Here is a 27,279-nt window from a genome sequence, read left to right as displayed (position 1 = left end):
GATTTGTTGACACCGTGAAATTTTGAATCAACATATTTTTCCTTTAAAATGATACATTTAAATTAAACTTCATGATTAAACGTTTGATCTGTCATCTACGTTCTATTACAAATAAAATATTGACATTTGCCATCTCCACATCATTGCATTCAGTTTTTATTCACAATTTGTTTAGTGTCCCAACTTTTTTGGAATCCGGTTTGTATGTAATCTCATGACATGGATCAGTACTCAATAACATTTTTGGTTTCAGTAATGAATTATTCATTAAGTGTTAAGGCTTTTCTTTTTAATGGGACTCTAGTGACCTTCCACTCCCATTTTAAACTGCAAGAGCAGAACTTTTTCTATTTGTGAAATATGCATCACTTTGGAATGTAATTTAATGTGTCAAACTAATATATACCATGATTGTGAAGAAAAAAACTTTGACTAAAAAATTAACAAACTTACCTTTTAATAATAAGGACAAGGTGGAGTATTTTCTTGGTATAGTTGCTGAATTAGATAATTGTGGGTTAAGATGTTGATGAAACACATGTATTGACCTAAAGGTCCTTGTAGTGGGTGATTGTGCTTTCTACATGGTATGGAGGCAGATTATGTTTGGCGGCACAGGCAATTTTATTTTTTTAATTACATTTTCAGAAAGCATTATTTTAATGGGCTAACATTTCCGATGTCTGTCACTATGTTTACTACGCTTTATTGAAGAGGCAGTTTCATAAATCCAAATGAAGTGTGGATACAAAGGTTTTAATTTCAGTGAGGTTTTGTTTTTAAGTATTTTTTAAATTAGTGAAACTGTGTTAATAAGTGAATTCATACAATAGAGTATTAGAGAATATTTTTGGGTCAGGTTCTGGAAGGGAATTTTGGACTGCAAAGAAGTGCTTAAAATTATGTGTTAGTTTGTAAGTCATACAAATATTGGTGCTATGGTTAAAATAATCTATTCATGCTTTTTTTTATTATAACTCCACTCCTGAAGACTTCACTTGAGACTCAAGAAGGGATGTTTGGGTCAGAAAACTCTGCAACACCGTCACAAGATGATAGTCAGACTCAGCTTCAAGATCCTGATAACAAATTGGATGATTCCCTTGACAATCAGCAGCAGGTAACAATGCATATGAATATTAAGTATAACTGAGAAAAAATGTACTATGTTTTACAAAGTACATTACTTTGTTTTTTTATCATAATTTAAAAAATGCATATGTGATTGAAAAGAAAAAAAATAAGAGAGATTCTTCTTTGAGATGTTTAAAATGCTTAGTGTTTAATATCCTAAACACTGGGCTGAAAATGTATCAGTTTAGCTGTATTTTCACAGGATACATTTCTGTACTTTTAAGTGTGTTTCAGGTACCTCTTTCAGATATTATAAGCAGTCGGTTTCTTAATCATTAAATAAGCCCTTTATTTAAATATAGTATTCATTTATTGGATATTCTAATACAATATATAATGTCTTTGGAGGGGAACTGGTTTTCTGTTTAAGACTTTTGTCTTTAATTTAAGTTGCTTCTTTTTATTGAATCGCTTTATGTGCAAGTTTGAATTAAAATGAGATGTGCTGCTTTGTTTGGTAAACTACTACTTATCTTATTTCACATGTAGACCTTTGAATCCCTCAAGTTACACATGATTTTTTCAAATCACTGCATGTGCACAGCTGTTTCCATTCTCCATAATGCCTTATATAAAGATAATAATATTTATCCTCTTTTACAATTTTATTCAGTTTTTCAAAAACCTTTAGAGTGCTCATGTTCGTATGCTTTGTCACAGTCAGTTACAAATTAAAACATGTCTAACTAAATTATAATAGGACTACAAATCATGAATACTGTAATTTTAGTCCTTCATACTTTATTTCAGGAAGCCGTGGTTGCCTGTGGGACTGCTAACACTGTATATGGCAAAGTGGAGGGATGGCTGCAGGTATGAGTTAAATTAATGCTCATTTTATTCTATTATAAAATTGTAAATCTTTTGACATATTTTAGGTATTGGTAAATTTATCTGCAAGTTTTTCATTCTGAGTAAAAGTTGATCGTATTGGGATTAATAACACAGCAAATGCTTGTATGACTAATCTCATTGCAGGACATGGAAATCGATGAAGCACAAGATATAGTTGATGAGGACATTTTTGAACCTGAGGAAAAGAAAGTTATTGAATCACGGTCTAGGACACGCTCTAAATCTCGGTCTAGGTTAGATATTTGTTTTAATTGCATTATTCAATTTTGTATTCTTTCAGTGTTGTCAAATCACTTATCTTGTAAAAAATATGACTATAAAAATTAGATGCTTATCATAAATTTGTAATTTTATACTTCTAGCCTTCCAGGAAAGGAAAATGATTGTTGGTTTCAGGGCTTTGACATGACAGAGGTTCATAAAGATTCACAGGTGACATCAATTTTTAGATCACCAAGGAAAAGAAGGTCACGGTCTCGGTCTGGCTCACGAAAACGAAAGCATCGGAAACGTTCAAGGTCAAGATCAAGAGAGAGAAAAAGAAAATCTTCTAGATCATATTCAAGCGAGAGGAGAGCACGAGAAAGAGAGAAAGAACGACAGAAAAAGGGACTGCCTCCAATACGATCAAAAACACTTAGTGGTAATATAGCAATATCATAAAATATAGCTATAACCTTTCAGGCTTCTCATTGTAGCATTGCTAATCTACCTAAACCATGCTAAAAATCTAAAAGCTTGTTTTTTGGGTTTTTTTTTTTGTTTTTTTCTTTGGTGAATGAGCTATAATTGACAATAGAGAGCAGTTTATAATGTTCTAAAGTTTTTCAGTTATTTTATTTTTTGGTGGTATTTTAATAAAATACCTTATCTAGAATAGAGTATAATTTGCAAGCAGCACTAAATATAATAAGCTATTGTCAGTACTATTTCACATTATTTTATCTTAGAAAATATTACCATATTTATGTTTTTAAAACTTACACCTAGAATCTCTGTTTCTTCTTTAAATAAGGGGAAGATAGACAACTTTACTGATTTGTTTTACAAAGAGAAGCCATTACAATTAACAGTATTGGCAAATATGGTTACTTATTTAATGTAATGAAATTTCATTGGTAATACCTAATCATGTTTATGAATTGTGTTGCAGTGTGTAGTACTACACTGTGGGTCGGTCAGGTGGACAAGAAAGCCACTCAGCAAGATTTAACCAACTTGTTTGAAGAATTTGGACAAATTGAATCAATAAATGTAAGTTTACTCAGCTGTGCCATCTGTATAATGTTTCTGATGTGTTAATTTTATTTCTTATGTCTTCCCAATGTTGTTGACATCCTGCTTATAAATTTAGAGATTTAATCTTAACTTTATAGTCTATTTGCATAAATAGTTTTTAATGGAGCAATGTAAAATTACAGAAGTGTTTTAAGTACATACTTAGTTATATAAATATACACACCCAATATGGTCTGAACACACACCAGAGTGACTGAAAAGGAAGAAAACTTCTGCCATGTCAGTCACAGTCACAATGAGGCATTGTGCTGCTGTTGGTGTAAAGGAGCCCAGTAACATTTCTTGACACACTTATCCTGAATAATTCGTTGGCTAAAGGTGCACAACGTCAGAGATAGGATGTGCAGCATTGTTCATAGTGGAACTCAGTTTTGTTTTAATTATCTTCTTTGTTACTACGTCCTGGGTCCAGAGTGCATCCAATAACTGAGTCAGCCCTTTTAATTAGCTTGTTGATTTGATGATGATGATGTTACCGGAATAGCTGACCACAGCTTAGAAAATGACGATGGCTGTCACAAACCTTTAGGAGATGTGAAGTATGTTACTACCCTTATTAAAAGAATGCAGCCTCCTAATAGAAAAGAGCCTGCCCTACTCTTTCCTGTATAGTTCCTCTGTGTTATGAGACCAGGTCAACCTGTCATTGATTTGGAGCCCCGGGTACTTGTTGGAGTGTTCCACCTCTACATCCACTCCCTTGCTAGTGAGCTGACTTAGAGACTCTGTGGTGCGGCAAAAGTCAATAACCAGTTCTTTGGTTTTGTTGATGTAAAGACAGTTCTCTTTGCACCAAGAAATAAATTATCCACCTGACTACCATACTCTGACTCATCCCTCTTTCACTACACTCCATAAGTGCAGAATTATCTGAGGGTTTTTGCAAATGACAAGATCTGATGTTATAGTCTGAGGGGTAAAAGAGTAAAGGGAGAATGAGACATGACTATTCCTTGTGGTGCTCCAGAGTATTGCTCATATCCATATCAGAAACACAATCCTTGAATCTCACAAACTGCAGTCTCCCCGAATGTCCTTTATCAAGGACACTGTAAGCTCATCCATCTCCGTATCTCTGAGCTTACCCCTTAACAGGCACGGTTAGATGGTATTGAAGGAACTGGAGAAATTGATAAACTTAATCCGCATAGCACTGCCAGCTTTGTCCAGGTGAAAATAAGCCTTGTGGAGCAGACTGATAATTGTATCCTTCACTCCAGTCTTTGTCTGATAAGCTAATTGCAATGGGTCCAGGTAGTTTACCACAACAGAACTTGTGCAGTCCAGGAACAGCCCCTCAGAGGTCTTTATGATGTGAGAAGTAATGTCCACTGGTCTGTAGTCATTAGGTGAAGAGGTGTCTGCCTTCCATCCAACGGGAACAATGCAGGTTGTTTTCTACAGCCGCTGCATTTTCTGGAGACTTAGGGACAGAGTGAACTGGTGACGGAGGACAACACAAAGTTGGTCAACACATGCTTTAAGAACTTGAGGAATGAATCCTTTGTTTCCATTTGCTTTTCATTTGTGTAGCTTCCGTAGTTGTTTCCTTACTTGGTCTTCGATTGTGGACAGCCTGTACTGATGGTCAGAGGTGGACCTGTCACTAGCCTGGCCATTCCAATTGACATGGTAGGAGTTGTGGATGTTGTAAGGATGGTATGGGGACACTGAATTTTGGTTGAATATAACAGTGGAAGGGATAATCTATTAAAAAGTTTGGTTCAGGGAGTTATCTTTGTCCCCATCACCTTCTAGCACCTGAGCCCTGAATTGCTCGATTCCTTTCCAAAAGTTTTTTCTCACACGCAACTTTTTGTTTAATACTTGCTGTGCATCTGGATTTGATTTGTGATTAGATGTGATAGAGAACAGAAATTTGAAAGTGTTTGTATAGATCTAATTTGAGTTTTATTATCAAACAGCCGTAAAAGTTTTTGAAGTTTGTTTATTTAAATAGAGCTTCTTACATTATCTCTGCATAAAGAAATTAAATTGCCTGTCTGTCTAATTTAGATCTGTAAATTAGTCAAATTATGCTTATTTGCTAGATTGCCATTTATTTTCTTGAGTTTAATTATGGACAGTGGAGCCTCCGGCTCTTATTGTTTGATGTTTGAGACTCTAAGGCCACGTTTATACTTCAACCCATGCGTGTGCCTATGGACGCTACTGCTACGCAAGTGTTGTACTGTTTATACTTGCATGCATACTTTACGTAAATATGGAAGACTAGCAGAATACCCGCGCTTTGCAGTGGAGAAGTAGTGTGTAAAAGAAGTTATGAAAAAGAAAAGGAAAAATTAAAAAAAAAAATAACATGATTGTTAATGTAATTGTTTTGTCATTGATATGAGTGTTGTTGTCATATCTATTCTTAACAAATGAAAAGAAAAAAATATATATATTTATATAGCATATCTTTGCAAAACAGAAAGAAAGAAATAGAGCGTCACATACACGTCTTCTTTCCTCTGCCTATTAAGTAATAAATTAAATCGATTATAAATTATTAACACAAAGTAAATGGAAAAAAAAATATCGGGAAAGAAACAGAAAGCAGAACTTACCCCCACAGCATCCACCGCGCTTCTAGCGTTAGAGCCAAAACGTGGTACACGCAGGTTGTGAGGTGTGACGCTAATTAACGCTCGTGCTACAACAGATTATAGTGTTGTTATACTATAAACTATTTACAGGGATCAACAGTTTTGGGGAAGTCCATAACAAAAAATAAAATTATAGATAACATTTTACACTTTGCTATATGAGCAACTGTTGCTGGGGGTGCCAGAATCCAACAAGGAAGAAAAATGAAAAACATTATTTGTACAAAATCTTAATTTATTTAAAACGGATGACTCCCGCTCTCACTTGCAAGTCTGCGTGGATATTATGAACATCTGTTCCAAGTTCTATTTAAATTTTAAATAGAAGGAATTTTTATTTAGTCGATAGAAATGTCTTTGGTAGGAATGTAAGTTAAATGTAGGCATATTTTGCATAAAGTTTTGACTATCCAGCGCTTACATTATATATTCCGAAATATTCCAAGACCGTTTTTATATATAGTACTCAGGTTTTGGGAAGCGCTGATCAATGTAATCGGTGTACCAGGAAATCATGCATTGACACAAGTTCCCTTTTGCTTGGAATTGAAACTGTGATTAAATGCATGATTTTTTAATGCGTTATGGAGCACATGCATCGAAGCTTCTCATCTGTGCGATTGTCAATGTAACCCTTTGTAAGTAGTGCCTGGAGGATTCAGTGTGGAGAAACTGTAGAGACAGCTTGTGTATTAACTTGTGGATTTTATTCCAGCGCTTGCTCCTTACTTTCTCACTTGCGCTATAACGCGTAATGCAAACCTCGCGCGATACTCCACTAACTTAAAAGCCTTGTGCAGCGCCTGTCAGTTGAAAATTTATGGTTTGCTTGCTTTTATCTGTCTCTCTCTGCTCCTAGTGGAACTGTCATCTCTGACTTGTCATGGAGCACGTTTAAGCTGATGTGTTTGCAGTCTGTGAATAAAAATCCTTCTTGTTTCTACGATCTCCTGTGTCTCTGTGCAAATCTGTGACCCAAGCGTGACAATATATTCCGACGCTGACTTTATATATTCCAGCGCTGACTTTATATATTTAAGTTTTGATTATCCAGCGCTTATATTATATATTCCGAAATATTCCAACAACGTCTTTATATACTCAGGTTTTGGGAAGCGCTGATCAATGTAATCGGTGTACCAGGAAATCATGCATTGACACAAGTTCCCCTTTGCTTGGAATTGAAACTGTGGTTAAATGCATTATTTTTTTTAATGCGTTATGGAGCACATGCATCGAAGCTTCTCATCTGTGCAATTGTCGAGGCGTGCTGAGTTGCGCAGCAGCCTTACTTATGAATATGCTAAGCACATTCCTTCAGCCGCAACGCCTCCCACGGCGGCGAGCTGCCGCTATGGCCGTATACAGTACTGTATAGGAAAGAAGGTTCTAGTTATGACCGTCAGGTTTTGGGAAGCGCTGATCAATGTAATCGGTGTACCAGGAAATCATGCATTGACACAAGTTCCCCAATGTAACCTTTTTTTTAATGTGTTATGGAGCACATGCATTGAAGCTTCTCATCTGTGCAATTGTCAATGTAACCTTTTGTAAGTAGTGCCTGGAGGATTCAGTGTATTATTATTGTTTCGCTGCCTTCTCAATTATATACTGCATGTTTTCTTCAGCGTGTTTTGGAGCTCTTCCTGGTTTTCTACGTAGTGCGTTGACAGTCAGTTCACGTGATTACGTGGGAGGCGTGATGATGTCAGAAGAAACTCCGACCCCCACGGCTTTCCAGCTGAACTCCATTACAGCGTATGCAGAAAAATAGCTTCCAGTTATGACCATTACGCGTAGAATTTCAAAATGAAATCTGCCCAAATTTTGTAAGTAAGCTGTAAGGAATGAGGCTGCTAAATTTCAGCCTTCTACCTACAAGGGATGTTGGAGAATTAGTGATAAGTGTGAGTCAGTCAGTGAGGGCTTTGCCTTTTATTAGTATAGATTCCACCATGTGGCAGTGTGAGAAATCATCACTGTGAGAACGGGTTCAGCTTAGCTGTGTTGTTAATTGCCTGTAACATCCATTACATTCCAAAAATACCTTGCCACAATATCTCTGAAAAGGATGGACATTTAATGATTAAATCCATCAATACAGGGATGCACCCATTCTAACTAGCATTGGGCACAAGACAGAAACAATCCCTGGACGGGGCATCAATTCATTGTAAAGTGAATACAACCACACACATACACTAGTATCATTTTAGCATCATCAAATCCCCACACCTGCATAACTTTGGAAGGAAACCGAAGCACACTTTGGGAACCCACCAGGAAAACATGCAAACATCAGCACTACCACCGTTCCACCCTCACATGTGTAATTATTAACAGTATTCATTATTTATTGCTGCTGCTGTCAATGTATGAGGAAGCCCCAGAAGCACATAGCGATTAACAACTGGGTCAGTTTTAAGATGACGTTTATGACCATCTACTTCAATGATAAAATAAACTATGTGATTACAAGTGGACATTTTGAGATTTAAGCTAAAATTTCCACTTTTATCACAAAATACACCTTTTCACTGTGTCCCCCTAACTTTTTTCTCTGTGGCTCAAATACGCCACCGTACATTCTGATGCTGTTGTGAAGGGGGGGGGAGAGAACTGCACAGAAGATATGTGAGACCTTTAAAATGTATTGTCATTACTATGGGGCATATGCGATGCCTGAATATAAAAGAACCAGGAATGCATTTGTATGTCGGTAGTTTGTTTCACCTCATCAAACATTCATCAAACATAGATGCACGCACATCAATCCTGTATGATCTGCAAAGCAGCCTTCTCTCACATGTAGATAGTAAACAGAGACTCTGATGTCACGTTTCGACTTTATCACATTGTGCCTCCCCCACCCCAGCTTTTTGCTGGTACTTCAGCTCGTGCATGTGTCACATTAATTTCTGAAGACATATATATATTAAAAAAAGAGCATTACACGATAATACACAATTTCGAGAGAGTATATATATATATATATATATATATATATATATATATATATATATATATATATCTCCTCTTTAATAAAACCCCTGTGTGCGTCCAGGTGTGTGTGTGTGTCTTCTGGTGAAGTGCGCATGCGCGGGGCCGCGATGCACATCGCACCGTGCCCCACCCCTACGCACGGCACCTTGGTCGCACACACACTCGAAGCTGGGCACATAGTGAAAGGCATATCTGTGGCAGCGCATATTAAGCAAATAAAAGACATCATTGCTGGGGAGAGTGCTGATTAGGTAGTCGCAGCCGCGCACATAAAATCCGTTGCTGGGGAGACGCCACGCATACAATAATCAGCTACACGCCAGCACAGATTAAAATGCTTGCTGGGGAACTGCACAGTACTTGCTGGGGAGACGACACAGTCACGATTATCAACTGCACGCCACACATTACATCAGATGCTGGGGACTCTCTGCTGATTGCCCACTGTTGTGACAGAAAATGAAAGTCATATTATGGACATCAGCCAGTATTACTGTCAGAGAAAATTACAGGCATTTTACGGAAAGTCAAACCAGTATTACTGCGAGAGAAATTTAAAGGCACACAATACACTGACGCATATTACAGCCACATACGAGCCAGTATTACTGTAAGAGAAAATATTACGAACATATCTACTAACAACATGCCATCCAAAAAAAAAAAAAAAGAACATGTCAAGCAGGACAAAAGACACAGACAATCAGATCCTATATAAGTAACATCTCCTGGAAGAACAGTCAGCTCAACAAGTAAACATCAACAAAAGAAAGGCTGAAAGACAAAAAAAATACAAACAAATAGATCGATTGAAGAAAATGAGTGTCAGAAAAACGCTAAAAGAGAGAGACTCAGAAGAGCAAATCTTACAAAAAGTTGGCATTTACTTGCCAGAACCAGTATTCAGCCACGTTCAGTTATATGTAGCATTATCAAGAGTTAGAAGTTTTCCAGATGTTGTTGCCAAAGTTGTAGATGGTCCTGAACAAGGCAAACTCAGACAGAATATTTACAAGAAATGTTTATAATGAAATTTTATAAAAAAAATTCATGAGGTAAAAATTTTTTTCCTAAATATCTTCTTCAGATATTGTGTATTACAGATTGTTACAAAGGTTTACACTAAGGCAATATTAATTATACTTACTGTATTGTCATACATTTCTATTTTATTTTTATTATTATTTTACTTTAGGCTTCTTGCAAAAATATTTTTGACAAAAAAAAAATTAAGAAAAGAAACAGAATGAGGTCAGGGTCCCTTGCCATTTAATATAGACTGTTCCTACTAATGTTTATGCGCTAATGTTCTAGCGCCCGTTATTGTAATGGGCTTAATGTCTAATATATAAAATTGGGTCCACAAGTATATTCCAACATGGTCAAAACTCTGGCCCTGAGATTTTATTTAGAGTTGGAAATGGTAATATACTTGCTGAACTATTGCCAGTATCTAACTTAATACGTGGAGGGAATACAACTTCTCCTGCATAATTACCAGTCATGCTTTTGCTGACAATTGAATGTTTATGCAGATTTACAATTTGTAAGTGTGTGCCATTACATTACTTGATTAGTTGACTGCTAACACACAACTAAACTACCACTATTCTTAGTGGAGCAGATGCATATAAGGTATTTTTTTTGACATATGCTAATTAAGTTGGTTGTATTGACAAGAGAGTGATATTGTATTCGCCTAATGAAGATGAAAAAGTGACATATGGATGTATACTATATGATGTACAGCTTTAAAGAAAAATGAGCATTACATGATAATACACGATTTCGAGAGAGTTTAGATATACAGTATATATAAATTTGTATGTATATTTGTGAGTGTTTAACCATTTAATGTCAAGAGTGAAGTTAACATTAGTATTTCTGACATCATCGTACAATAAATGTTTGACTAATATGCCATGGTTTAGTCAGTACCCAAATGCTGCATGGTCAAAACCTACATATTTCACAAACCAGTTGAAATGAGTTTTTTAAACAAAATAAAAACAAGATGAGAACATGGCATGCATAGCTAAATCCTGTCTATTTGTGATATAATGTTAAAGTAAGATATCTTACACACATTTTAGAAGGAATATTATTCTGTCAGTTTTTGTAATAGCACTTTTTCAAGATACGTAAATATAAACCACAGAAACATGCCAGAATAGACATGATTTGTAAGTTATGAGTCAAGTCAAAGTTAACCTTGTCATTCAAAACCACACATAGCAGTGCACAGTAGAACAGAATTGTCACCTGGCCCAATTATGTGCAAGAATAGTCAACACAAATAAAGAATAACAACCAGAAAAACAAGATTAAATAACCAAGATTATTTCTAAGTAATCAACAGCAATCCATCTTCTGTTGCGCACCACAAGCCCTTGAAAGAGTTTAGCACATGTGGAAACATTGTTGCTTGACATAGAGCAGCACTCAACCCTGACAGTATAGATAAGCTTGCTGTTCTGTCCCACAGCCTTTGACAGCTGTCAGAATACTGAATCAGTAAAAGTACATGTTTATGGCTGCATTAGAACACATACACATACACACACACACACACACACATTGTGTTTTGCTTGGTCATCTGTTTTGTCTATACTGTTTATATCCATCCTTGAAAATATCAGTATGGGGAAGTAAAGTATCTGTTTACTTGATTGAGCTTGTTTTTTTTCAGGTCAGAATAAATCTTGAAGTAGTTTGTAAAACTTATAATTGACATACTGTAAATAAATGGTGCTTTACAGGCTTAGTATAATCTTTATTAACATATTTAAATATCAATAAATATTGTGATATAGTGAGTAAATTTTGTCATATTGAATTTTATCAATATTGCCCAGCACTAGTACCATCTAAAGCTCGCCGTCCAAGTATTTCAGGTGTTTGGTAGGTGGAATAGGGGGTTGAAATCCTTAAAAAGGAAGTACTATGTATGACATACACTTAATAGAGCTAATCATTATGTGACTTTCCTGAATTTGTGTATTTCTCTTTCGTTTAACTTTGTCTCTTGCTTAATAATGTTCACAGAAAAGAATACAAACAAAACTTGTCAAGTTGTCCGCTTACAATTATTGACTCTTTTCAAAAGTCAAAGATTTGTTTGTACATGTATAAAATCTTCAGTATACTTTTTCTGCTTTAACCCTGCTGTGGTACCATGAAAAAAGTCACATTCTTGGTACCATGGGGCCATTAGCCTTTAATATTTCAGTCTAGTTTAGAAGACACTTAATTTAAATTATAGTCTCAAATGTAGTAGATAAAATGTTTGTTAATTTAAACAATAAAAATGTATAACAAAAAATATTAATACAGAAAAATGTTTTTAAGGAAGAAGAATTTCCTGAAATGCATTTCTAGGTATACATTTTTACCCTACTGGTATTATAAAACACATTGTTACTCCACTATTAAATATTTTCACTTGTTGATGTAATTATCTAGTTAAATTTTAGTAGTATAATGGTTATTCAGATTTTTTATTTTTGAAGTAACTGTTTGCTTTCTCTCTCCCTCTCTTTTTACCCATATGATTTCAGATGATTCCTCCCAGAGGATGTGCGTACATATGCATGGTTCACAGACAAGATGCTTTTCGAGCCAGACAGAAGCTTAGCACAGGAAATTACAAAATTGGTTCCAAAGTCATAAAGGTATATTCACAGTTTCTTTTAATTCTTACTTTGTATACAAACATTTAATTGTTTTTCTTTTTGTTGATGTCCTGACAATTTATTGTGTGTTTGCAGATTGCATGGGCACTTAACAAAGGAGTAAAGCAGGAGTATAAACAATTTTGGGACGTTGATCTTGGAGTAACATATATACCTTGGGAGAAAGTCAAAGTGGATGACCTTGATGGTTTTGCTGAGGGAGGAATTATTGACCAAGAGACAGTGAACAATGGTAAGAGTACACTTGTTAATTAGTGAGGTTAGCTTTTTCTTTTGGAAATGTAATCACATTCAAATGAAGGGAAATGAAACTTGAATGATAAAAGTATGTAATTCCAAGTTTGGCAGTATATTTTTGAAAACTAGGAAATATTTTACATTTGTGGAGTTCGTAGTTTTATACTGTGCTTTGTTTATATTTTTAGATTCTGTTTATAGTTATAATTGTTAGGCTCTTTTGAGTTTGGCTTTTGATTCTGCAAACCTGTATGCTACATTCAATAAATCAAAATTGATTAGAAAATTGTTTTACCCATAGAGCAATACAATGATTTTGTGATTAGCACTGCTGCATCAAAGCATCAGAATTCTGGGTTTAAATCCATGAGTAGGCACACTATGTATGAAGTTCATACATTCTCCAGTTTCTTCCCCAGACCTTAAATAATTGTGAGTTAGGTTAACTGATGTCCATTCCTTGGTCTAAAGAGTTACTTACATGAGATACATTTTGCCAACAATAAAGATGTCAAGATAGCTACATAAAAACCAATACAAAATATTTTCAGTGACATAAAAGAGCTTTCTTCATGGAAATTATTTTGAAAACTTTTCATAGTTCTGGCTCAAACCTTTTTAAATCACCTCTCATAGGCTTTCATTTACAAAATGTTCATAGATTTTAACAATTGTACAGCATCTATATTCCAGTTAGTTTTAACCAGATGAGCCTATAGAATAACAGAACGATCTTACATACATTAGTTCGTGCTCAGTGACATATATTTAATTAGCATAAAAGTCAGTCCTGGGATAGAATTTTTCAACCTTATTTTCTTGCGTTGTGCATACTAAAACTGGAACAGGTTACAATTTTGAAATGGATTTTATGCTTACTGTACGTTTGGTATTTTTCCAAATCAGTTATTTTGTCACAAACGTGGTATACAGTCAGTCCCCGGGTTACGTACGAGATAGGGACTGTAGGTTTGTACTTAAGTTGAATTTGTATGCGAGACGGAACAGGTACATTATTTTAATAAATGCTGTTGTTGACCGACTGTAACCAAGTGCTCTACCAATGAATGATGGAATTTCACCTCTTACTGACCTTTTTATTATTTCTACTTTATTTTCAATGGAGATGTGTTTTCTCTTCTTTTCTATATCACCAGCACTTGCATCAGATTTGTGTTTCAGAGACATTCTTGAAGAGTGAAGACAAAAGGTTAAGATGAGCTCTTCTGCATAGCACTGTACATGTTGTCATATCAGGAAGGCACCAGATGTCAACACGTCTGATGTATAGGATGGTCCAGATCTAATCATGCAATTTTCATTACGCTATAACTTATTCAGTTTATTACATAGAAAATCACCCGAAAAATCCTGGACCATCGAGAAGTGTGCAAACTGACGACATGAAGAATCATCTTCATGCTGAACTGGAATCGTCGCTGCATAAATCAAAGTCATCCAGACAATCTGGATCTGCATAATTAGATCTGGACCACCCTGTCCTGATGAGAGATAACCTCCTATGTGCGTGACAGTATAAGCAGGCTTGCTATTGAGAATGAATGGGTGCAACGAGGGGCAGATCATCACCAGCCCACCTCACTGTCACCTCCACAACAGTATGCTGCCTGCAGTGTCCGCCACACCACTGCCCCCATTCAACACACAGCCATCCGAGGCACACTACAAAGCAACCCCGTTCAGCCACATCCGGGTCACCACTTGCAGCATTACCAGCCGCCCACTGAGAATGAACCGGCAGCTGTGTGTGGTGGGCGGGCAGTGAAACCGCTTACCGCTGGGAGCCGCCCGAGGGATGCTACATTGCACAAGCAGCGAAATCACCCCCCTCCAGGCTCCATCCAGCCACCACTTGCAGCGTCCCCAGGCTGAAGATGACGGAGTGGCAGTTACTGAGGCGCTTGCGTTTTATGCTGCGGCCCTGTTCGTATGTCGTAGGTCGGATGTCCGTAACCTGGGGACTACCTGTATATGCATTTGTGTGAAATTGTGTTCCAGCCTTTTCTATAACTTGTAAAAGAAAAAATCTCTTGCTCTCACTAGCACTTTATAATAGAAACAATGAGGCACAAAGCAACACCATAAAATAAACACCTAAAACTTACCTAATAATTGTCTTTGAGTTTTGATTAAAGAAAACATGTTGTCTTGGCTTGAAAAATTAAATTGTTTAAGTTTTGGGGCTTTTTTCTGGTTGTACCCAAGCCTGGTTAATTCCAATGTAAAACGCCAGTTTCAACAAGGAGTATTTTAAAATGTTTAGAAAGTGGAGTATAATTTCTCGTGGCAAATGCATATATACCAATTTTGTGAAGAAATAACATTTAATTTAAAAAATACTGAACCTATCCTTTAATGAATTCACACCAGCGTAGCCCACTGTCTGTTTGACCTCAAATGCACATACAGCATTGTTTTTACCAGCTTATGTAGACTAGAACATGTAACTGAATTTCAAATCTAATTCAGCTTTGTATTTTGTCAGGAAATGGACAGGCAATTACGTTAAAGTTATAAAATATTTATCATTTAGTAATTAAGAGAAAGTGTTTCTTTAACAGTTCTTTCATTATTTTATAATATTGGTAGTCCTTGCCATACAATGCTACATACTGTGGATACTATGATACATGGTGAAACAACATGTAGCAGAACTAATTCTATAATAGAAAATTATGGCAAACTTTTTAAGTTAGCCAAGCATCCCTAATTTTCTCCTTAATGCAATCAATTTTTTAACCTAAAATTCAAGGCATGCAATTGTAAATGAAAAATTAAGAAAAATAAAAGAATGGTAATTAATTACTTAAAGATAACTTACCTAAGCAGTATATATGAAACGGCAGGTCCCTGTGTAGTTGTAAATATATATTTTAAGGTGTTTGGGGTACCTTTCTGAAAGCAGTCCCTACTTTATTTTTCTTCAATAGTTAAATAAAATTTATTTGCACTGGCAGATAAGTTTCCATAAAATAAATCTAATAATATCATTGCAGGCATCATGTACTTGTTGGTGAATGTAAAAGCAGGTACCACATTTTCATGTAACATTTGAAGATTTTTTTAACACAATTATTTCCGGTCTGAATTGTTGGTTTAAGTGATATATGGTTAAGGTAATACAGTGTCTGGTTACCACAAGCCAAATATATATTTTTTTATCTGTATATTAATCATTTAATTGTTTTTGATTTTAATCAAATTAAAAGTTGGTTGGTGGAACTGAATGTGAAGTTTTGCATGCAGTAAAAACAGATTGACTTCTGAATAAGTTTCTGTAAATTGTTTCTTTGAAAAGTATATGCTTGTTAACCTCGGCTTCACTTGCAACATTCTAGTATTTGCATTTCTCTGAAAGATTTGGAAAAATTTGATAATTGTCAACATCTCTGTGAATTTCTAATGTATTATCTGTATTGCTAACTGTTGATATGTATTGATATTGTTTAGAGTGGGAAGCAGTAAAAAGTTGTGAGCCAGCAAAGGAAAATACCAGCCAGACTGTGACCACAGAAACTACCACTCTCACCACCACCCAAGCAGAAATCTTCACTCAGCCAGTTGCTATGTTACCTGTTCAGGTTAGTTTTGTTTTTTCTCTAACATGATTTATATTATTTATTTATCTATATATATAATATAGTGAAGCTGCCTTTTAAAATAGCAATTTATTCTTCTAAGCAGAATGGCTACACCCATGCATTTGTTTTTAGGTTTAAAATTAAGGCTGCACGTATCAGGATTTTTACAGCTGATACTGATTGCTGTTTTAAATTCATTAGAATTATCTGATTTCTTATTTTATCTCATTTCTAAACATAATTATGCTAAACTATCTAGCTGTACACAGGCTTCATATTCCGTGTAAAAGAGTTATACTAGTTATTTTTACAATGAAAGAAATGTAGACCACAGTTATTTGTTCATTTTATTAACAAAAAATATTGTGACTTTATTGTTCAGTTATTGTTAGTAAAATGTTTTACTAAACATCACTTGCTTTATGTAATTTTTTTTTAATTAAATAAATTATACATATTACACAGCTGCAATCTTGCATATACATGTGCCTTTAACAAAAAGCTATTACAAAATAAAAGGTTTGACTTAATTACAACCCATAATTCTAATACAGTATAATTTTCATATTTACCAATAAACTACAAAGCTAACAGGTTAACGAGTTTACAAGTAAAAAAGTCTAATTTCACTCTTGAGTTGTTCCTTATTAATAAGAGCATTTCTATATTAAAAACCATTTGTAACTCTTCTTATTCAAAATGTGGGCAGCTCTGCTAAACAGAGGCTTTTTTGCTGTGCACAGACGTACATATAGCATCTCTTTTAATTAAAGGGCAAAGGTAACTTCTACTTTACTTTCAGTGAACTAAATTATTCATATTCCTTGTTCTCATATTATTAAGACATTCTCTTTAATATGACTAGTATTATGATCTTATTTCTCTTAAAAATAATTTCAGACCCTGTTTAAATGTTTAACTGGCTATAAAAAACAAAAAAAAAACTAAACATCACCTCCCTATTTCAGTTTCAGTTTACAGATTTATTCTTATTACTGTTTGTTATTTAGAAAACAAAATGCAATATTTTTTCTGACTTGCTTGCAAATCATGTATATAGACTTGCTATATATCGCACTCTTTCCGTCCTCATTTGCCACATAGCTCAGAGTATCTCTAGACGCCACTCATTCTGCTCTCTTTGTCAGTTAAGCATGCTGGTGAAAAGCCCTTATGCTTCTTAATTTGCTATCTTATTACCGCTAGTGAGTGAATGGAAATTGGGCTGAAATTCGAGCCATGGTGAACTGGAAGGACATTTGTAATGAACGCTGTTGAATCGATACTTAGAAAAATGAGCAATGAAGTAATTTTAAATAACTAGCAATATTTTGATATTTCAATAACACTTCTATGCACAGATTGTTCTAATGATTAGTGTTCAGTATGGCAGATTTCGTGCAAGGAAGAGAACCATATGATGGTGTGCTGTGCTAAATTTGCTATATGAAATATTGATAGCTGACAGGAATGAGGTCAGAGTCCATTCATCCATCCTTGATGCAGCTGTGATAGGTATAGGGTGATGCTCTCCTGGAAGGAGCAAAGAATAAATTATTTGATAAACAGAATTAAAAACACTTGTGTGTTTTCTAGGAGGGAGAACAATTGTTCAATGCTTGTATGGGCTGGGTGTTGGGCAAGGTTGTGGGGTCCGGCGGCTGTGGGGCATCTGTTGGTGAAGAAAGATTCACAGATCTTGACTTTGCTGACGATGCTGTGATCTTCGCGGAGTCAATGGAGGCTCTGATCAGGGCGCTCGAGAGACTGAGCGAGGAGTCTGAGTGTCTGGGTTTGCGAGTGTCCTGAATAAAAACCAAGGGGCACAGCCATCAGCAGTGTGTCTGTTTGCGGAGAAAATGTCGACCTTGTTGAGAGGTTTACTTACCTTGACAGTGACATTCATGTCTCTGGTGACGCTTCCTATGAAGTCAATAGAAGGATTGCGAGAGCATGGGTGGTCATGAGGTTGCTGGAATGGGGTGTGTGGTGCTCCGGATATCTATGAAAAAGGACGAAGGCCCAAGTCTTTAGAGTCCTGGTGCTTCCTGTCTTGCTGCATGGTTGTGAGACATGGGTGCTATCCAGTGACCTGAGATGAAGACTGGACTCCTTTGGTACTGTGTCTCTCCGGAAAATCCTTGGGTACCGTTGGTTTGACTCTGTGTCTATTGAGCGGTTGCTCATGGTGTCCTGAATGAGGCACATTACGTGCATTGTGATGGAGTGTCAGTTAAGGCACTACAGCCATGTGGCACATTTCCCCTGAGGGTGATCTGGCTCATAAGATCCTCATTGTTGGGGACCCTAGTGGTTGAACCAGGCCAAGGGGTCGCCCACGTAACACCTGGCTGTGGCAGATAGAGTGTCATTTCCGGAATGTGGGAATGAACCACGTGTCTGCCTGAGGGGTTGCCAACAGGGATCCCGAGTTGTTTCGTCGTTTAGTGGGTGCGGCAACGCACTGTTCTAGTGCATGCTCCCCAGCTTGATTTGACTTGACTTGTGTGTTTTCTGATTAAAAAGATAAAGTAAAAAAATAACTCGAGCTATTATTTCAAAAGTGCATCATATCTTTCAGAATAGAAGATGCATCGGATTGTTTCATCTTTATTTGTTGTAATTTTTCATGCAACTATTTCAGATTCCTGTTGCCCAAGGTGTTCCATCTGTCAGTTTAGTACCACCAGCTTTCCCTGTGACAATGACTCTTCCACCACCGGGATATGGCCCTCCTCCACCTCCATTTTTACGGCCAGGTTTCAATGCATCACAGCCTCCTCCTGGTAAGTGTTAAATTTCATTTTATAACAAGTGATGTTCTTGCTGTTAATTATTGTATTTAATTTTTTTTTTTTTTTTGCTTAAGAAATGTTATTCTTAACTCACATTCCCAACCATTCTCCTTTGTTTGAGAAGTTGGCCGTAGATTCATTCACTTTTGGTGTGTGTCCACAATAGATCCTGAGCAATAGGTTGAATGTTGTCTTAGTGAGATCAGTTTATAACTAAAGCTAAATACTAATAAAAGGCAAAGCCCTCGCTGACTGACTGACTCACTCACTCATCACTAATTCTCCAACTTCCCGTGTAGGTAGAAGGCTGAAATTTGGCAGGCTTATTTCTTACAGCTTACTTACAAAAGTTAAACAGGTTTCATTTCGAAATTCTACATGTAACGGTCATAACGGCCGACAACATCCGCCATGTTGAACTTTCTTATTTATGGCCCCATCTTCACGAAATTGGGTAGGCGGCTTCCCTGTTCTAACTAAAACCGACGTACGTACTTATTTCAGTGGTATGAAGCCACTATCGGCCGCCATGTTGAACTTTCTAATGGTCTTTGTTACTTGTTACGCGGGTTCCCAACGCTAACTCAATCCTACTTACGTACATATATACATCCATAGCCTGCAGCTCGGTTACCATGAGAAGGCATTGGGTCCCCCATCCCCACGCCTCCCACGTTGTTGGCTGCCTGCCTATATAAGGCCGTCCGTCGCTCCGGTCTCTACATTCCCTTCCTTGCTTCGCCACGGGGTTCACGTCTCCCTGCTGATAACTACAGCCTTTTTATTTAATCCACGGCTTCTCCTCTGATTTATTGTTCATTTATTACAATTATAGTTATTGTGTAGGTATTTTAGACTTACTTTACATTGTTCATATACCCATTTCCTTAATCGTTTCAACCGTACCCCCATTAACATGTTTATCGAGGTGATTACCATCGATCAAAGAACTGTCACTTACTGAGTGGTTTCCATGCCCGGAGATGGCACCTGCCTTTTCCATTCTCTTTGTTACATATTGCACGGCCATATCAGGCTCACTCTTGATATCCGGAGGAACATTGTGTCTTATGTATTGAATGACTGGGACAGGTTCAAGGTGTAAACTGATGACGGTACAGGAGATAATTATACTACACAGGAGCACTATAAGAGTGAAATGCTTAAGCCCTTCACCTATGGTTCTGCATGTGAGTTGAAGGCTGCCGCTGAATTGTTCGGTTGTCGCTTTCAAGTGTACTGAAATGGCCAAATATTTTACACCTTTCGACAACTACCAATGCCTCTTAAACATCTTAGATTCACAGGTGACGATTTGAGAAGTGGATACTTTGATGTTTATGAATGTTTAAACTCTCAAAAGCTGGATGTGAAGTTATCGATGAAACCGGTTGTATGCTTACAACGCTTGACAGATGCCGAATGTCACTTTAACACAAGTCCTTCAAATACTGTCGTAATTAAAACAAACCATGAAACTCAAACCGATTATGACAGCAGCATTCCAAGCTGTGAGATTTTAGACAAGATTTCTTTTCAGATGGCCAACTGTGCGTTGCATGCTCAAGAGTAAGCTCAGCACACAGCTTGGTCATATTACAACCGGATTCTTAACAAATAATTATTGGTATATTTTCCCTCAGTTTAAAAAGGTTTAATTTTCCTCTTAATAAAAATTTTAAGGCAGTACTTTGCTGCAGTGGTTTTTTGCTAGTATATATATATATATATATATATATATATATATATATATATATATATATATATATATATATATATATATATATATATATATAATTTATTTATTTATTTATTTGTGTGTGTGTATATTAAAAAAAATATATAAAATACTTTTTTGTTCCATTTTAGGTTTTATGCCGCCCCCTGTAGTCCCTCAGACTTCTATTGCCCATGTACCATGTAAGCATGTTTACTTTTTTCTTTCATAGGAAAAATGTTACTTTTATTATTGTACAGTTTAACAGGTAGTTTAAAAAAACATTTGAAGGTGTACATGTTTAACCTTTTTCATTAATTAAAAGTAGTTTTCTTTGATACATAATGTGAAGTTCATTATCTTATAAAGAATTTTATAATTACACATCCAGCTATGTTTTAGTTGAAAAAGTAAGTTGTTTTTTGACATCATAACCCCCAAAGCCAAATAAATACACACACACACACATATAACGATGATTTTTGTTTAGACATGTCATGTATACATTTGCTTCTTAAAAGTAGAATGGGTAAGTGAAAGACGAAGATGTGGACAATAAAGAACAGTCTCTACATCTGTAAATTTTTTTACATAGCCTATTTTCTTCTATATGAATGTATGATGGCTGAGAATGAGCAGAACAATATTGTATTTGCACATATTTTTTCACTACACCCTCAGAAGACGAAAAGCCTTCTCTCACAAAGCATCTGTGTAGTTTCATCGTATTAGTTTGTTTTAGATGATAGGTAAATAGACAAATGGGCTTTGTGGATAGGGGAAACAAAAAAGAGTAGAACCACAGTACTTAGAAAGTGAACAATCATAAGAATATTGATCTTGCAGCAGTTAAATACTAAATAAGTGATGTCAGAAATCTGCAAATTTCTATCGATTTATGTGAAAATGGCCACATTGTTTCAGGATGTGATTCAGCCAATGCTCACATGGAGTAGTTTTCCTAATAGGAAAAATGTGACTGTTCTCACTTAATACAAATACTTTTTTTTTTCCTTAACATTGACTTAGAAAAGCATTTCAGATTTCCTTAAAATGTAATAGCCTATCAGCCATTCTTCAGTGGATGCTTATTGGATCTCTTAACTTTATGCAAAACATCTTTTCAACAGCTAGAAAATGAAAACAATTTGTCTGGTAAATTTACAGAAATATGATCATTGTATCACTCACCTTACATTTGTCTAAATCTCCTCTTTGCCATAAATGTGGATGATTTGTATAACAGTTGACTAGTGAAGGCAAATAATAGTAATGAATTACAATTATTATTCTTTTTAGCATTAGGCCAGCCTCCAGTTTCTACATCTCAGGAGACTGTAAAGGATTCTTCTTATGGAGGTTTTATGCCACCGACAAGCACTATTCATGGCTCTTTCTCATCTGCTGGTTTGAGTGGAATCTATAATCCTGTTTCTGCACAGAGCAGCATCAGTGAATCAGATGACAAAGAACTGCAAGTTTCAGAGAACCGAGCAACTTCTACAGATAACAAAACAGGACTAGGTAAGAGGCACTTGGTATGAGCAAAGTAAGGGCTAGATGGGAAGGCAAGCAGAATACCTTTTGCTTAATCTTACCAAGTCTGCAAAATAGTTTACTATAATATGATCACATCTGCAAGTTGACTTGTCTTTTAAAAGCCTTCTGTTTGGTAAGCATCTGTGTTCATGAATTACATTTAAGGAAGTGTATATGGCTTTAATGAAAAATAAAATTATTAAATAATATTACAAAGACTTAGCTAGTTGGTGAAAGGCTTTTCATTCCACATTATTACCTGATGTTTTAAATTTCCAAAAATTCTATCCTTGATATAGCAACTTTCATCTTAAGGAGAGTAGATCAATTCAAGGTTTAACATTAATGAAACAAGGTTATGGTTTTCTTTGAAATCTGGTAAAAAAAAATTTTAAATCCTTTCTTTGCAAGGTTATCTAGTATACAGCGTAATTGCAATTTCCAGTTTGTGTTATCTGAGAGTGTATTGTGTGGTGTTTTGTGTATTTTTAAAAAAAAAATTTTTCTCCTTCTCAGGAGTCCACAGTGATACACGTCCAAGTTCAGTCAGTCTCCTTGGAATGCCCCCAGCGGTGTCTTTATCTCAAAATATACATCATTCAAGTATTCCAGCCCCAAGGATACCTGGATTATTACCTTTAGACATTCGACCAGGGATGATGCCACCACCTGGTGGTCCAAGGTTTCCACTTATGATGCAGCCTGGAATGCCTCCTCCACCTCCTGGCATCCCTCCACCAACTGGCATTCCACCACAAGTTGGACTGCCTCCGCAAGTTGGAATGCTTCCCCAGGCTGGAATGCCTCCACCTACTGGTGTACCTCCTCAGGTTGGAATGCCACCACAGATTGGTTTGCCACCACAAACAGGAATGCCCCATCAACATGGAATTCCCCATCATTCTGGCTTGCATTTACAACCAGGAATGCCCCCACCAGGACGTATGCCTCCTCATCCTGGATTACCCCATCCACCAAATTTGCCCCCTCCAGGAGTACTTGACCCAATGTCAGCTAGACATCGAGGGCCGTTTCCACCAGTTGACCATTTTAGCAGGCCAGAAGGACATTTTGGTAGACCCAATAATCCATCTGGTAACAGTGTATCAAAACATAATGATACAGCATCAGCTGGTAATGACAATATCCAACAAGAAGGCGATAAAGATTATCGCTTTCCCCCTGTGGAAAAACGTGATGGTTTGCTTAGACAACCTATTGAAAACAGGGACAGTGTTGTAAGGCCACATTCTGTGATGGATGGAAGGGATGGACAGAGAGGTCTTGCTGGAGATGGAAGCAGAAGGGAACCTTTAAGTGGTTTTAGATCAGAAAGCCGATGGGGCCCTCCCCGAGGGGACTTCGATGAACGTGAACACAGAGGGATCTCATTTACTGGCCCTAAATCATATAGTGATGAACGAACTGGTTCTGGAAATTTCCGATTTGATGAACGTGTTGGGCCAACATGGAGCCGAGGATTTGAGACAGACATTCACCAAGATTTTGATGACCGTCGACCTTCTTGGGAACGACAGCGAGATCGGGATGATAGAGATTTTGATTTCCGTAAAGAAATGAATGGAAACCGCTTTGGATGTGAGCAAGAGCGTGAACCATGGTCTGCTTCTGCTCCTCATTCACAAGCGTTTAAGTATTATGAAAGTGAAAGTAACAACCAAAAGAAGGATGAGTCATCTCAGGTGAATGGTGATAAAACAGACAATGAAACCCAACCAGAACAAGATAAAATGCACCCTGAACTTTCAAAGCAGCAAGTTTCCCCTAAGGAATCGGGCAATGAAAAGAACGAGCCGAAGGACAGCGTTGAAAAACAGCCAGTGGTAGAGAAAACAGAAACTGAGGGAACATAATCATCACTCAGTAGGTAAAAGATAATTTTGTAAAGTTGTCATCTCTCTGTATTAGGTAAATGGCTGACTGGACCTTTTAGTTATTCACTTTCTTGTCTGCCACAGAACTTAACAATTTGTTCATCTTTTTCATAATGGTGTACAACTGACTTGTATAGAATGCTCTTTAGTTGAAAGAAATGGTAGGTAATTATTTTTTTTATTCTTAAAACAGAAGCCACCCCATTTTACTTAAATTCTTCTTTAAGCTTGCCAAACATTTTAATTGAAAAAGATTGACCTTCCTATGGAAGATTGAATGATCCTGGCTGTTTCCATGGGTTAAACCGTTAATGTTGTAATACTTGAAAACACCAGGTGCTGGCCTGTATTGTCCGTCTTTTAAATGCTGCTTCAAAAATTTTAAATGCTTAGGTTTGTATTTTATTGCTCTACTTTTTAAGCACACATAAATTGCCCTGGTACAGTATTGAGGTGTTCAAAAAATTGTTAAGATCTGTGTAAAAAGAGGAAAAAAATAATATAATCTGTGTTAACCCCCAAAATGTTTGTGATTTGTTCTCGTACTGCAGTGAGTAAATGATTTATATATTAAAAAGAAAAAAGATCCAGTGAATGTTGGGTGCACTCTGTTTTTAGTTGCTAATAAACATTATTTGTTTGGTAACAATCCTCTAGGAAGTGTATTTTGTACACCAACATTTGAAGTTTCAAATCAGTCATTTCTTTACCTCCTCTTGTGCACTGCTTAAAATCTGTGAAACCAATCAAAATGATCCTATAGCTCAAATTTTAGATGTGTTAAAAATGAAATTGGAGATGGTTGTTATTAAAGAAAAATCACATTGTGTTGACAGAATTAGTTGTTTGTCTGATAAATATTTGCATATATGTTTTATGTATATATTGGCTTCCTTTTCATTTAATAATGCATACTGTTAGTACAGTAAAATCATCTCCTTTCCCTTTTAGCATATCTTAAAAATGAATGTACATGGTATATAGTCATAAATTTATAACTGGGAAAATAACTGATTGGTTACTTGTTCAAGGTTATAGCACAGAGAGTATCATTTGTATGTAATAAACTTTATTATAAGCACATTGGTACTCTCTTATAATGTAGCTGGTATTTTGTAACCCCTGAAAAAAATGTACCAAAGCCAACAAAAAGAAGCAAATGTATTATTCAGATGTTTTCTAGATGATCACAATAACCAATCTGTAAATAATATCTGAGGACCTTTGTACATTAGTTATTTTAAACTATGATAAATAATTTTGGCTCTCATTTACTTTTATTAATGCATTTTCAAAAATCAAACTACCTAATATATGTGTCTTACCGGTAAAAATGGAAATAAAATAGTCTTGCAGAAGAGACCAGATAGTGAATATCCAACTTAAATGCAGGCTGTTGCATTTCTATCTAACCACTGTTTTTACATATGTGGACATAGCTTTCATATATTTAAAAAAAAGATATTCTAATCTTACACTATCATCATAATCAAGCATCCACATGTCATTGCAGTGAGTGTCCACAACCTAGCAACTATTCACACTAGGGGATAAAAAATTAGCTCAAAAATGTATAATGTTTAAGCAAACCACACAGTATATATTCTACATCACACTTTGCTTTTTCTAATTGCCAAAATAAAATTAAATTGTTTGATTACATAATTTTATACCCAGTACTAATTTTGTTATATTAGCATAGCATGTAATCCCAACAATTTTCCAGGGTTTGGTACAGCATTTTAAAAAACTAATTATGTTAATCAGAAAAGTCTTGGGTAAGTTTAAAGTTTGTGTTTTTAATCTTAAAACTCTTTTTGTTTCTTTAAGCACAGAATCAGTGTTTTGTTTTTCTGGCAGACTATTTTTTTGAATGGATCAACTATTGCAATATATTTCCGTTTAAGGTGTAAATAAAGCATTTATAGTGTGATATTTGGAAAAGTGTATGAGTTGTGTGTGTAAGAAAAGATGGTTCTCATTTTGAGAAACTTGGTTTTCTTGCCTTTTCTACAGAACTAGCCTTACTGTATGTTAAATATATGTAAATGGCTAGAATAACATTACAAGCATAGTAGAATTTATTAGCTGAAGTGAAGCATTTTTTTACTGTTTGCTGGGTGGGGGAAATAAACTTAAGTCTTACGTTCTCTGATGGTATAATACAGCATCAGCCTTCCAAGTTGGACTGATCACATCACCCTGTTTGGATGCACTTGTGGGGAATTTTCAGATATTCCCAGTTCATAAGATAAGTATTTTTTGCAGTGTGTCCTGGGTCAGGATGTATTGAAATAGCTGCAAAGTGTAAACATTGAGTGTGTTTAAATGCACATACAGAATCGAAATGAAGTGAGTAATCTAGGTAAAAGCAGAGACCAGGTTTCCTAAAAAAAACTCAATTTGCATTCGAAAGTAGGATTCTGGAGTTCTCCTTTAGCAAAGTGCTGTTGAGACAATAATAATGGAAGTAGTTTTACTTCAATAAACATATTTTTGTTAGGTTGATCATTCCCTTAAACAGTAAATGGACTAAGTAATACATTACCCTACTGCTCCAGAGATTATGCTTCTCAGCTTAGCATCGTACATTCAGATCATCAACATAAATTTAGCAAATTCTGAAATATTGAGACAAATTATTTCAGACAGGAGAAGGAATAATGTGATAGCCCAATCTTTTGCCTCAGGAAATGTATCTTTTGTTTGCTTCTGCCTGTGGCTGCAACAAGTGTTAACGAAGTTAAGCAGGCAATAATAATAAACTCCTTCTGGGCCAGTTCTCGACGTCCTTGATGTAATTTAGGCAGAGTCGCTGACCACAGTGTGTTAGCCAGCCTAGCCTGGTCAGCTAACACTCTTACTAAATGCAAGAACGCCATTGTTCACTTCGCTCTGCTGA

General features: G+C 36.0%; 1 protein-coding gene across 6 annotated transcripts in view; it reads left to right on the top strand.

The window, feature by feature from the left end:
* Positions 1 to 27,279, top strand: part of scaf8 (SR-related CTD-associated factor 8) — a 188,972-nt gene that overhangs the window by 91,681 nt on the left and 70,012 nt on the right. For 3 of the 6 annotated variants that reach the window (XM_039748162.1, XM_039748163.1, XM_039748164.1), the window contains exons 10-21: positions 992 to 1,120; positions 1,885 to 1,947; positions 2,113 to 2,222; positions 2,439 to 2,632; positions 3,143 to 3,243; positions 12,458 to 12,571; positions 12,668 to 12,824; positions 16,301 to 16,431; positions 19,076 to 19,217; positions 21,096 to 21,146; positions 22,243 to 22,467; positions 22,999 to 24,370. In XM_039748162.1, coding sequence (XP_039604096.1) covers positions 992 to 1,120; positions 1,885 to 1,947; positions 2,113 to 2,222; positions 2,439 to 2,632; positions 3,143 to 3,243; positions 12,458 to 12,571; positions 12,668 to 12,824; positions 16,301 to 16,431; positions 19,076 to 19,217; positions 21,096 to 21,146; positions 22,243 to 22,467; positions 22,999 to 24,356 — 2,775 coding nt within the window. In that variant the 3' untranslated portion in view covers positions 24,357 to 24,370. Of the gene's footprint in view, positions 1 to 991; positions 1,121 to 1,884; positions 1,948 to 2,112; positions 2,223 to 2,438; positions 2,633 to 3,142; positions 3,244 to 12,457; positions 12,572 to 12,667; positions 12,825 to 16,300; positions 16,432 to 19,075; positions 19,218 to 21,095; positions 21,147 to 22,242; positions 22,468 to 22,998; positions 25,024 to 27,279 lie in introns of those variants that run through there. The other 3 variants (XM_039748166.1, XM_039748165.1, XM_039748161.1) reach the window with 1 other exon arrangement.

This window comes from Polypterus senegalus, chromosome 3, assembly GCF_016835505.1.
Source record: "Polypterus senegalus isolate Bchr_013 chromosome 3, ASM1683550v1, whole genome shotgun sequence".
In the NCBI taxonomy this organism is placed as follows: Eukaryota; Metazoa; Chordata; class Cladistia; order Polypteriformes; family Polypteridae; genus Polypterus; species Polypterus senegalus.
This window is presented reverse-complemented; position numbering and strand designations above follow the sequence as displayed.